The 14,064-nt window shown below is 42.5% G+C and overlaps 1 protein-coding gene across 13 annotated transcripts in view; it reads right to left on the bottom strand.

The window, feature by feature from the left end:
* Nucleotides 1-14,064, bottom strand: part of ZC3H18 (zinc finger CCCH-type containing 18) — a 2,225,788-nt gene that overhangs the window by 1,255,867 nt on the left and 955,857 nt on the right. For all 13 annotated transcript variants that reach the window (XM_044081724.1, XM_044081723.1, XM_044081715.1 and 10 more), the window contains one exon: nucleotides 7,823-8,005. In XM_044081724.1, the coding sequence (XP_043937659.1) occupies nucleotides 7,823-8,005 (183 nt within the window). The remainder of the gene's footprint in view (nucleotides 1-7,822; nucleotides 8,006-14,064) is intronic.

Genomic DNA, 14,064 nt, shown 5'->3' on the forward strand with positions numbered 1-14,064 from the left:
AAAGCATGGAATAGAAACCTTGTTCCTTTTCCTCTTCTGGTACCGGCTGAATAGCCCCCATGTTTAAAAAGGAAAGTACTTGTTTTTGAGCCTCTGCCCATTAATTTGGAGGCAGGTCTGGCAGCCCGTTTGGTGTTGGCAATGTGTGGAAGTGAAATCTGTATCCCTGGGACACTATATTTAAAACCCATTTGTCCTGGGTTATGAGTTCCCAGTTTTTTGCATGAAGAGCAACCCCCCCCCCCAAAGGGGCGGCTAAAAGGGAAGTGCTTGGTAATTTTCAAGGAAAGTCATTGAGAATATTTACCATAGGGGGGTGTCGTGTTATTTCCAGATTTGGAAGTGGAGGCCCCCCATTGCTTAGTTCTGAGAGTCCCCTGGGATTGAAACCTGGTGCTTTTGGCGTGTCTGGGTTTGGCTTGAGAGGATCTGGAAGGAACGGGAAAGGACCAATTCTTAGTAGGCCAGTGCCTACTAAACCTTGGAGGTTGCACTTGTAAGAAATCCTTTACAATTAGCATAGATTTATCTTTCATCTTTTTTAGAACTTCTTCAGCCTTACTGCCAAACAGGCGGTCTTGACTTAAAGGAGCATCCAACAATTTTGCTTTAACATGATCGGGCAGAGATTGCTCCTTAAGCCAAGCATGCCTTCTAAGCACAGACCCAGTAACAGCAGCCCTGCTAGAGGCCTCTAAAGAATCAAAACCACATTGCAAAGTATGTTTTCCAACTTGTTCAGCAGAATGCAATAAATCCTGCAAATCTTTATTTTCCACACAGTCAGAAATCAACATAATTTTCTGTTTAAGCAGTCCAATAATATGCTGTTGATATTTTAACATATGAAATTGGCAGTTTAAAGCCCTGATTGCCAAGGTTGCAGAAGTATAAACCTTTTTACCTCATCTATACAGCGCCATGGAGTCTCTATCAAAAGGGGTAGGATTTCTAGCAGTAGAAGCCCTAATGGCCTTGGGCCCCTGAGAAATGGTTTCTGGATCCGCAACAGGATTTTTGAAAACGAACTTGTGGGAGTCAGGAACCCTGTAGTATCTGTCAGGTTTACTAGGAGCCTGAGGCAGGGAATCAGGGGCCATACTGGATTCTGAAAACACATCATCAATAATGTCTAGTACAGGAGGTATAGCCAAAATCCTATGCTGAGGTAGCAGAAGGAAATCCCTAAGCCTCTTTTATGATTCAGAAAATTCCTGACTTTCCCAGTGGAAATGCTCTCTTAAGGTATGTAAAGTTTCCTCAAAGAAAAGTCCTTGGGGGGGGGGGGGCGCAGAGGGAATGGAATCCTCTGCATCAGAATCCTCATAAGTAAGTATGGACAAATCCAGGTCATTAGAAGAATCAGAAGAAACAGAGACCTGATCAGAAGATTCATAGTCAAGCTCAGCCCTTAGGCCTCTTAGAAGGGGGGATTTGACTACCTCTGATTAGAGTAATAAGATCTTCAGCCATTTTGATCATTTGTTTTTTAGACATAAGGGCCTGAACATGTGGCCTGGGTGTTTTTTTTAAACATAGATCAAGATTTAGGCCTTAGTATAGAAGGTGGAGTCAGTTTAATATGCAAGTCTGTAGGCCTGAATACACCCTCAGAAGCCAGTGCCTGCACAGCAGCTTTGGGCCCATCCCAGGTAGAGACATCCACGGGTTCCAGAGGTGAAGCATCTCGTGGCATACCGGACTCCGAATGGGTTTCAGTAGAGGCCTGCAAGTCAGAAGTAGCAGGTATCAGGGGTTGTGAAAGCGCCTCACTGAATACTGGCGATCTGGCGACTGGCTTAGGAGAAGTGTCATCAGCAGTTTTGGACCTCGACATCCTGTCTCTGCCTTTCTCTTTGTGTTTTTTCGGAATCCTGGTAGTCGGATGGCTAGCCGACATCATCTCTGGATAATTAAACCGAGAACCGAAATATTTAGAGGCAAAAATGTACCAACGATGGATAGTGCGCTGAATAAATAAAGCACAAAACCAACAGCAAGGTACGTCATGGTCAGGGCCTAGGCAAGGAATACAGTACAAATGAAGATCCTTATGAGGTATTTGTTTCCCACAAGTAATGCAATTATTAACTTTTACTGACATCGGTAAGGAGCAAGAAAAAGTTTCCCCAACGGGGTACTTAGCTTTAAGTTGAAGACTTCGGTTCTGAAACTCGAAAATGAAAATTTCAGGAGTCGGCCGACCGGCACTTGCGAACTGCTTCTGCTTCGGGCACCGCACGGCAAGAAAGACTGATAAAATGGCATTGGCTGCATGTTTTATACCCCTGACGACCTGATGTCATAGAAGAAGGGACAGCAGCCGACGCAGGACCCAAGACTTTGTTAATCAGGCCGACTGAGGGCAACCTGCCAGCAGATTATCCAAATGTAATGACTGCAACAATGAAATACGAAGAACATCTTGAAGCTCTAAAAAATACAGTTGCAGTAATGTAAATCCATTTACTTATGTGCCTGCAAAGCTTAATGACTTTGTCTTTCTCTTATTGTAATAAGCTGAGTGAGTTGCTACTTATCACTCTCTGGGAACTGCTCTAGTAATTCTTGTGTTTGAAACTGAATGTGGGCCTGGTAATTCAAAGCTCTGACTGGCAAAGTGTGTAAGTACAGACCTTCTTGCTATGCTTATAAACCTCTACTTTTCCTGTATGATGTAAGAACTCTTACTAAGACCTTGCTTTCTGCTGGATTTGCCTTTTGGGTCATACACAACTTTAGATGGTAATCTGGTGTGCCATACATTTCAGCTAGATACCTCGGTGCTGCAGCCCATATATATATATATATATATATATATATATATGTTAAGCAATTTCTGTTACTACATCCTCGAACAACAGAGAAAAGAAAAAGTGAATTAATCCAGGGTCAAATGAATTAGTCCAAGGTTGAAGTTAATCTGCATTAGTGTTTTCCAAATACTTTTGTTTCACAACATTTTTTCTCTCCTCCCTCAGTCAAATTACTCCAGCATGTTTAAACCTTCTTCAACATAATGTATTTGTGGGGGAACATGATAAAAAGCAAAGACAGCAGGTTACACAAGACTTTGCACATTCCTTCTTATTGTAATAGTCCATTATTACAGAGAACCAGCAAGTTCCAGTCAAACATGACATTATTAATTTTGAAGCAATTTGAGGAAAAATGGGGTTGTGGATGCCTATGTTTTCCGAAAAGCTTTTCACATTACACACTGTTAAGCAAATAGTTTGAAAATGTATCACAAGCATGGTTGCAAATTGTAATTGATTACTAAATGTTCTGCACCGAATTCTCCTCTTGATGCAAAATCACTGAAATCCATCACTTTCTTCAGTAGTGGATTTCCCTCAAAGTGATACTTTTTGATGGTCTAGTCACTTGGTCATGGCAAGGAAGGATTAGATTTTTTTTTCTTTTCTTATCTCGCTCTCTTATTTTTTTGTGGTTAATATATTTTTCCTACAGCCTTCACAATGAAAAGCTGGTTGTTTTACAAACTGTTGAGACATCCACCGTATCTTCAGGTTTCAGACTCACTTACAGCTACTTACACTAAACATCCTCTTAGCTTTTCCTTAAGTCAAAAGGCCTCCGAAGTGGCCATGAAGTTTCTCACACACAAACTGCGCGAGGTAAGTCACATCACTTTGTATGAACCCAAGCCTGAAGCAAATGCCTTTCATAAGCAAGCTTATTTTGAAACTTCTGCATGGAAGAGGTGATCTTACATGTCAAAAATAAATTAAGGAGGTTGGCAATAAAACTTTAAGACCACTGTAATTAATACAAAAAGAATCAAAAGTAATTCTAATAAACTCAAAAATATTTTGAATCTCAACACTTCAAAACTAAAAAATCACAAACATGAAAAGACTCATCCACCTGAAGACAGCTAAACTTTACATAAATCCTAAGCATAGTGGCACAAGGAGCATGTCAGTTATGCAAGGCACTAGAATAATAAATGCTCACTCACTCTGAATCACAATTACAAATGGAACATCAACAATAACCAATGAAAGTAAAAGTATCCAATATCTTGGGGCTAACTGCTTGAACACTTCCTCACAGTGCCAAAAATACATACACACAAACAAACTGATCAACCTAGCCAAGCAAGATAATTATTAACAACAACAAAAAAAAAAAAAAAAAAAAAAAAAACTTACATGTGACATACAATAACAATGGAAATTACTGTCACTCAGTTTCTGCACATTGCCATTTTTTAGGATCACAGAAAGTTACTAGACTATTGGCCCTGAGGGCCTTACAAGCCTAGCCAAGAATTTTGCTCATGTTCCAACAACTCAGCACCCTATGCCACTGTCCAGTAGGGACATAGGTGGAATCCCAGGGGTGTATTTTCTGTTCCCCATCCAGTTATCCAGGTTGTGCTTATTAAAAAGGGTTTAGGTACTCTGCTTGACATGGAGTGGAGGCTGCTTCACAAAATGGGGAGTTGTCTGGGACACAAATCTGTCTCGCCAACAAGTCTTACTAATGTCACAGACCAGGTTGAGGTCACATGTGCAGGTTACTCAAGTGGAGCTTTACTTGCGGATATGCAGCAGTCCCATCAAGGCGGGGTCCGAGATTGCTTTGTATCCAGACAGAAGTCACCTCTGAGGCGTCTGTAGGAAACTGAGTAGAAGAGACAGGGCCTTTGGCCTATCTGTGTAAGGTAGATGTTTGAGGCCCTGGATTCTCCTAGTGAGGAACCTCTGTGGTCTCTCCAGCTGCTGCATGTGCTTTGTGAGGTACATGCCGAAATGGGCAGTGTACTCAACAATGGGTCTTATAAGGGACGAATACAAGGATGTTATGACCACCTTGTCCCTGGATGAGATACCCTTACTAATGAGGCGGGCCATGTAGAAAGCTTTCGTACAACAGAGGCAATATGGTGGTCAAAAGTCAGTCTGCTATCAAACTGGGTGTCCAAGTCCCTCACAACTGATTGATAATAAGGTCCTAAGCATGCAATGTGCTAATGTGTGGGGACATCATTCTCCTCAAAGGGGGATGATGATGCATTTTTGGCCATTCAGTTTGAGGCCATATTTCTGGCACCAGTCATTTGTTTGGGTGAGACCCTCTTGGGGGATTGTCCACATCACTAGGGCACTAGGGGATTTGATGACAGCACCCAGCTTACAGTCCTCTGCAAACTTGGTCAGCCATAGCCCACTGGTTTTAGCCTGCACCTCAGAAAAGTATATCCCAAACAGCAGAGGCCTCAAGGCCGAACCCGGAGGTACACTGCTTGCTACGGGTCTACTGCTTGAGGTGGCTTCCTCTATTTTGACTAGGTGGGTTCTATCAGTGAGGCAGTTTGCTACCCATCTGGTAACATATGGATTGATGCCTAGTTGAGAGAGTTTATCTATTATACCTGTGTGGGGAATAGTATCAAAGGCTTTGGCCAGGTCAAGGCAGGTGGTGTGCACCATCTTCCCCTCATCCATGGCCCTGGTGACTCTCTCAAAGAAGTCAACCAAATTTAATAGGCATGACCTCCTCTTGACAAAACCAAACTGTGAGGGATACTGTGTCTGGAGGTTGCCAATGTCCTTGTTAATGAGGTCCATGATAATCCGCTCCATGTCCTTGCAGATCAGGCTAGTTAGGCTGATGAGTCTAGAATTTCCGGGATCGGTGGATGTGCCACCTTTGTGCAAAGGGATGACAGTGGCTGCCCTCCACTCGGCTGGGACAAAGCCGGTACACTCAGGCTTTGCTTGAATAGGGTGCCCGATTGTGCTGCAAGTTCCTGCCTAAGTTCATGTAGGATGCAGCCTGGGATGTTATCGGGTCCCATGGAGGCTGTATTTTATTGCCTTTGAGAGGGCAGTGATGACTTGCTCCCTAGAGATAAAAGAAAAGGGGGAAGATACTGGGGATGTCCTGTTTTACTGATGAGGAGACAGAAGGGGTAAAATTTTCACTGAACCTGTCTGCCAGCAGGTTGCCGATATCTACAGCGTTTGTGTATGTGGTGTCCCTGACCATCAGTTTAGAGCAGACCTGGGTGCTTTCCTTAAGACTGCGGACATATGTGAAGAAGGCCTTATGACTGTCTTTAGTAGATGTGGCCAGTTTGGACTTGAAGTTTGCTTTGGTGGATTTCACTTGTGCTCTTATTTGCTTGTGCAGGCTAAGGAGAGAGAGCTTCCAGTTAGGCACCTGCTCCTTCTTGGTTCTGGACAGCAAATTTTTCCTTTTATTATAGAGTTTAGTTATTGCAGATGTCCACCAGACAGGTTTACTCTTCCTTGAGGAGGATGTCTTTGTCCTGTTGGGTTTTCTTGATTCCATGCAGCTATATAAATGCTCACATAGTACTTTGGTGTAGGTTCGGACATATGTGCCAGTTCCTATGGAGGGGGAGGGAGCTGTGAAGCTGTTTATGCCTTCCCTCAGGAGGTTGTAATCAGCTTTGGAGAAATTTATTTGTTTGACCCTAGCTGGGGGGGGGGGGTTGGGGGGGGGGGGATGGTGACTTTGAAAGTGACTGCTTCGTCATCGGATCTTACCAGGGATGATGACACTGTAGGGATGTTGCAGTGGTTACAAATGTTGGTTAAAACCAAGTCCAAGACATTTTCACCTCTTGTAGGGGTGCCAACCAACTGATCCAAGGCATTTGCATTGAAAAAAATCAAGAAACCTCTGGGCATTAGTATTTCTTCTAATCTATGGTTGGATAGTTAAAGTTGCCCAGGACCATGGTAAACGGTTGAATCTTGACAGACTCAAACAGGTCCAGACAGATGGAGTGGGTATCTTCAGTCAAAGTTGGAGGCCTATAGCTAGCTATGATTTAAATAGGGGTCTTGTCAGTTATTAACTGCACCTGGAGTGCTTCCTGTGCATCATACTGTTTGACCAGCCTGGACGGGTTTATGTCTTTTATATATATTGCAACTCCACCTTCTTTTGCTTTGCTGCCCATGGTATGGAGTCTGAATGTATGACAGGATGAGTAACCTGGTATGGCTGGGGTGCTCTCTGAAGCTTTCAATCAGGTTTCTGTGACTGCACAAATGTCAGTGTCTTCCAGGGTTAAGAATGCTTGCAATGAATGCAGTTTCATGTTTAGACTCCTAGCGTTTAGCAGCGTGACCTTTAATTTACATTTTGATGAAATTTTCATGTTGGTAGTTTTGATGATCTGGCACTGCCTACCTAAAAAGGCACTATGGAGGAGGCAAAAGCCTTTGCCAGGAGCCTGGAGCCAAGGGAGACAGATGCAGGCCATCTCTAGCAAAGCACTGCGCTTTGTCAATCATGTCGTCCCAGGCTGTCAGGTATTGGATCCCCTTGGAATGACACCACAAACTAAGCCAATTGTTACAGTCAATCATTTTCTGTTTGTATTGAGGCATCATTCTGGGTGATGGTAGAATGCTGCTTAAGGCTAGGAACATATCTGCTTGGGACACATTCAACGAGCTCGATCAAGTCTCTTTCATTTAGTCCAGAAGCGCACTTGTTAGTGCGTGAAAGCGCTTGTTTTTATTGAAATAAAACAGTTTTTTATCATCATCGTGGTGGTTCCAGTAATTTGTTGGAATATCCAGGGAGGTACATCTCAAGTCATTCACGTCAACATGGACTATGACAGAGTCATAAAAGTACCTACTGAGAGACTCGAGTGCATGGGTGATATGGTGGATTCTGGCACCCGACAAACAGCTAACTGTGACTTTCTCTTCATCCAGCCTGGTGAGGGGCACATGTGTGTCTCTCACAATGGAGTCTCCTATGACTAATATGTTGGGTTTATGTGTCTTAATGATAACCTCATTACCGGGAAGAAGAAGATGCTGATGACCCTGATGTTCTACGCCGCCGTCGCCCTCTGCTTGGGGAGCCAGAAATTCCAAGCTTCTTCTTTGGAGATTTAGATCGACGCCAGGGGTCTTTCCATTCATCTGCGCGTTTTACCTGAGTTGAATTTGCTGTTTCTTTCTTGGGTGCATCTGCTGGGCGGCTTTGAAAAACAAAGAAAAAAAAAGCTTTTAATCACACAAAATTCCATGAACAAATTCTCACAAACGTGTAGGTTCCACCTACAGAAAACAATTCAGCAGAAGTATGGACTACTGCAGGAGATAAGCAAGTTAATTACAATTGTATAAGAACTTGCAATTCGGAAGGAGAAGACCAGTAGAACTGTAGTTGAAATCTCTTCAGGTCAACTTTATTTGCATTAACACAGATTAACAAATATCGACAAATGCAGACACAAAACCAGGAACTGCCAAAGTCCAAGGCCACAGGACCCGAATCTCCAAGAAATGTACTTTCAAACCAAATAGGTTAAAAACAACACCTTTATTGCTACGTAGTCCAAATCACCCTTTACTAGGAACCGGGACAGCTAGTACAGAGTTGGTGACAGACAATAACACCTCTAAATTTAAGAACAGTTTTGCATACACATACTCCTCCGATTCTCAAACAATAGAACAGGCCATTTTAAAATACTGGCCCATAATATCAGTAAATGACGACATAAAACATTTTATCCCTTTGGTGCCAGGTTTTGTTAGAAAAAGAGGAATGAACCTAAAGGAATTCTTTGAGAAAAATAAGGCAGTTAACAATGAACCCACCAGAATGAAGACGGGTACCCATAGATGTGGTTCATGTAACCAATGTGCCTTTATGCTGAACCAGGATGTTATTTCTATCCCTTCTAGAAAATTTAGATACAAGTTTAAACAATATTTTAATTGTGCCACCAAAGGAGTTGTATACTTAGGAATCTGCCTATATTGTCACAGTTTTTATGTAGGCAAGACAGAAAGGCTTTTTAGAAAAAGAGTTTATGAACATCAATATGATATTAGTAAAGGTAAAGTGACCAATGCCTTTTTTAAGCATTCCCAAGTATGTGAAAACATGCAAATTAAGTTTACAATTTTAGAACAAGTGACACCCGATCCACGGGGAGGGAACTGGGAAGCCAGATTGGAGTATCGGGAATTGTTTTGGCAGCTTAGATTGGACGCAGTTAGACCACCAGGTATGAATGACGCTTTGAATATAAACAGTGTGCTTAAATTAAGAAGGGCACGACTATAAAAGGGGTTCTAACAGGTCGTTTAATTCTACCATTAAGCACATTGGTATTATATGTATTTGTAGTTTAGTTTTATGCCTCAGTTAGGTAACCATTTGTCGCATTTTGCAATGAAGAGGATGTATATTTATTTACTTGTTTCTATTATTATTATTTTCATTTTTTATTTTTATTTTCATTACTATTTTTAAAAAAAAATTTTTTCCACATGTTCCTATATGCTTTGTCATACAGTATACACTTACATTTTTTGAGATTGTTGGATTTACATTTTGAGTCTGGCATTTAGATTAGAAGGTTCACCAAATATTCAAGGATGTTTTATATACACTGTATTTTTAAAAACTGATTAGGGATGGTTCATTGGGGGGGGGGGGGGGGGTATGTCATGTGATTTTATATTTAGTATTTAACATGGCTAACCACACTACAAACTATTTCAACTCTGAAAAAGCTCGGTAATAACCGAGCGAAAGCGCTTCGTCTAGTGTTGGTTGTTCATTGGCGTGATTTGTACTACGTAGCAATAAAGGTGTTGTTTTTAACCTATTTGGTTTGAAAGTACATTTCTTGGAGATTCGGGTCCTGTGGCCTTGGACTTTGGTGGTTACAGATTAACAAATGCTTATTATTCCACACTGCATTTTCCCAACACGCAGTGTGGAATATATAAGCGTTTATGTGAGTCTGTGTTTATGCGAATAAAGTTGACCTGAATATGTTTTAATTACAGTTCTACAGGTCTTCTTTCTTCTGAATTGCCTTTTTTTCATTTACCTGTGACAGACTGGGCAATTTCTCTTCTTTCTTGTTTATTTGTAGAAGAACTTACCATAACAGTAGATATCCTGTTGATTACTGTTGCAATATTCCTAACCAGTGGGTTATCACAGCTGCCATCCAGCCGAGTTATTAGGGTCAAGCTTCATCTTCCCAGGATCATATATACTGTGTGCGACTTCAGCTTGCAAGCTTAGAGATATATGGGTGTTTGTACAAGCTTAGCTCCTCAGACCATCTCCAAGCCAACGGCCTGAAGACAGCAGAACAAAAAGTGGTCAGCTAGGAGGGGCAAAGACTGAAGTGGTAAGGAAGCCACCTGTTCTAGAGTACTGTCCATAGGGTAGAAACAGAGGGAGTCATTAGAGATAAGCATATAGGGAAAGGAGGGTGGGAAGGAATAATGTCACCATGTCTTCCACTGTTATGCTCTTACACAGCAGTACTATATCCTGATGGCTGATGATTTCTAAAGCTGAAGGGAACATAGAGTTGGTTTGGCTAGCAACCAGCAGAATTATCCAAAAGGCCAGAAAAGACTGACCTGACAAATGCAGCTCTAGACCCAGAAAAGGGATTAATCCTGTAGTGCTTAGAGAACGTGTATAACTGAAGACCAGGTGGCAGCTTCCAGTATGGCCATGGTATCCTCCACTGTAAAAGGCCCCAGTAGATTCCACTGCCCAAGCAGAATGAGCTTGAGGGCATGTGAGCAAGGACTTGTCATGCAGAGAACAAAAAAAAGAGAAGGCTTTAGAGAGTCAGTTTGCAATAATTTACTTGAACACTGGCTGACTCAGTTTTGAATACATGAAAAAGACCAACAGTATTCAGACTTTCAAATGGATTTGGTTTTGTCCAGATAAATTCAACTGTCAGTTAACGTCTACAGAGTGCCATTCTGTGGGAAGGAAGGTTTATGGCCTGGTTGAGAGACAGCTCATTCACTACTCTGAACATGAATGAAGGGTTAGCCTTCAGGGTCACACTGTCTTTGTGAAAGACAAGAAAGGAAGGAATGTTCACAAGCACTTGAAACTGAAACTTTCCTAGCTGAAGTGGCAGCCATCAGAACAGTTTTCCAGATGGAGAATTTGAGACTTGCTGATGCTGCTGTTTCAAAAGGAGGCTTTTCCAGCACAAACTTGAGGTCCTAAAGAGGGGGTTATATAAGGGCTTCCTTGGTGGTCTAAGGTGCAGAACCCTTTGAGGAATAGCTTAACCTCAGGTCTAGACATAAGTGATGGACTGAGAGGTAAATACACAGAGATGGCGGACATGTGGGCTTTGATGGAAGAACAGGCCAGACCAGTAAGCAAGAGCTCACACAGATATTTCAATATGGAAGGCATCTCTGACTTGAAGTCCTTGTCTACTCCTATGGCACCAAAATGAAAATCTCTTCCATTTGGCTACATAGGATTTTTGAGTGGCGGTTCTTCTGGTTTCTTGGAGAATCTGAATTACATCCTAAGAGTAATGGTGCCTGTAAGGAAAGTGCAGTTGTGTCCACTTACCGTAAATGTAGATGTTCGAGTGTATTCACTGTTGCAGTCATTACATTTGGGTAATCTGCTGGCAGGTTGCCCTCAGTCGGCCTGAATAACAGTCTTGGGTCCTGCGTCAGTTGCTGTCTCCTCTTCCATGACGTCAGGGGTATAAAACATGCAGCTGACACCATTTTAATCAGTTTTTCTTGCACCAGATGTCAAGTGCCCCACAAATGGGGAGCAAATATATATATATATATATATATATATATATATATATATATATATATATATATATAATGATATGCATGTATTTTAGAACACAAAAAAATTACTTCCAACTAAAAGCAAATACACCACAAAGGCTTTTGAGCATAGTGAAGGAAAGAAGAGGTATAACAACAGAGAAGAAAGGGGGCTGGTGGGTGGGTAACCCGGACTGCAACAGTGAATGCACTTGAACATCTACATTTATGGTAAGTGTACACAACTGTAGTGTTTCACTGTTGCAGTCATTACATTTGGGTAGAATCCCAAAGCTATGGATGGGAGGATGGAATTATACAGCATTAGAAGCAGCTATAAGTTCCTGCAGGACAGCAGTGGCAAAGCCTGCCCTGGATTTAGAAAAGAGAGGTAAATGGCAATGTTTTGTGAACGTATGAACTGAGCTCCACGTAGCAGATTCTAGAAAGTCTCTGGTAGGAACCCCTCTGAGGAAAGCTGCAGAAGTAGATGCAGCCCTGGTGAAATGGGATCTGATCCCCTTCGGGACAGGTTTACCATGGTGCATGTAGCAGAAACAAATACAATGGCTTATCCATTTTGAAACAGTCTGCTTTGATATAGACTTCCCCTCTGCCCCTGCAGCAAATGTCACCAGTAGTTGCTCAGACTTTCTTAGAGATTTTGTCCTGTTAAAGTAGAATCTTAGTTGTCTGTGTACATCCAATGAATGCAGAATCCGCTCCCCCTGTTCTGCAGATTTGGGGAAAAAGTTGGCAGATGAATGGTCTGGTTAACAACCACACTGGATACCACCTTAGGCATAAAAGGAGGATTGGTCCTGAGGGCCACCCTGTCCAGATAAAGATAATGAAAGGCTCCACTGCCATGAGAGCCTGTAGTTCTGAAATCCTTCTAGCTGAAGTGACTGCTAAAAGAAAGGCTGTCTTCCAAGAAAGAAATTTTATGTCTGCAGTAGCAGCTGGTTCAAAAGGTGGTAGGGAGAGTTTTTCCAGCACAAAATTGAGGTCCCATGCAGGAGTCGGTGCTCTCCTGGGAGGTCTCAAATTTTTGGCCCCTCTGAGGTACTGCTTTAGCAGGGGATGAGAAAAGAGAAGAGGCTCTGTGTTGTAATGAGCCGAGATGGCAGAGGCATGGATTTTTATAGAAGAAAAAGATAGGCCCTTGTGAAGCATCTCAGTTAAATATTGCAAAAGAGGGATATTGGGCATTGCTGTGTTTATTCCTTGTACTTGGTTCCAGGAACAGAATCGCTTCCATTTATCAGCATAAGATTTTCTAGTACTAGGCCTTCTAGCCTCCAAGATAACATCCATCACAGGTTTACTGAGAAATGTAATTGGTGAAATTAGTTGATTAGCCATGCTGCAAGATTCAGAGTTTGGAGCAGAGTGTGCAGAATTTGATAGTTCTGCTGAGACAATAGGTGAAGTGTCTGAGGCAAGTACCATGGAGGAAGGTGTGACATATTCCTTAGAAGCGGGTACCAGTGTTGGCGAGGCCAGTCCGGAGCAATCAGAATCATTTTTGGTTTTTCCTGTCTGATTTTTAGTAAAACCTTGGAGAGCAGAGGCAGAGGGGGAAAGGCAAAGACTGATAGGTTTTTCCAGCTGAAAAATAGACCATCCACTTTCCAAGCTTTTTTGTGCTGAGTTCTTGTGCAGAATTTGTCTAACTGGTCGTTTTGGGGAGAGGCAAAAAGATCTATGTCTGGGCTCCCCCATTTTCATGTCAACATGCTGAAGATTTGTGGGTCCAGTTTCCATTCGTGTGGGTCCATAAGATTTCTGCTTAGGTTGTCTGCCAGAGTATTTTGCTTTCCTGGCAGGAATTGAGCTTGTAGATGTGTTTGGTAAGTCAAGGCTAGGCCATGGCTAGTCTGCAAAGGGGGCAGGAGTGGGTACCCCCCCCCGCTTGTTTATGTACCACATAACTGTGGTGTTGTCAGTCTTCATCAGTAGTCGTCCTGGATGAAGGAAGTCCTTTGAAGGCTGTCAGAGCATTCTGTATAGCTAGCATTTCTTTCTGGTTGATATGTAGGTGCATCTGATTTGGGTTCCATTCGCCCTGAATGCATCTCCCTGCCAGATGGGCCCCCCCAAGCACAGTCTGATGCGTCTGTAGTCAGGGTTTGGGTGGGAGGAGGGAGAATGAATGACAGTCCCTTGTTTTGGTGACAGGCCTCTGCCCACCAAAGGAACTCCTGTTGCAGGCAAGGAATGAGAGGAATCATTGTTTCCAGGCTGTGACAATGTTGACTCCATAAGCTTTTTAGGTACCACTGAAGTTTCCTCATATGCAGTCTTGCATACGAAATTAGTAGAATGCAGGATGCCATGAACCCCAAAGCCTGCAGAATTTGTCTTGCAGATAGCTGGGTTTTTGTGGCCACTTGTTTGAAGTATGCTATCAATTGAATTTGTTTGTCTGGCATGAGGTAAGCCATCT

Source organism: Protopterus annectens, chromosome 8.part1 (assembly GCF_019279795.1).
Source record: "Protopterus annectens isolate FY-2018-M chromosome 8.part1, PAN1.0, whole genome shotgun sequence".
In the NCBI taxonomy this organism is placed as follows: domain Eukaryota; kingdom Metazoa; phylum Chordata; order Ceratodontiformes; family Protopteridae; genus Protopterus; species Protopterus annectens.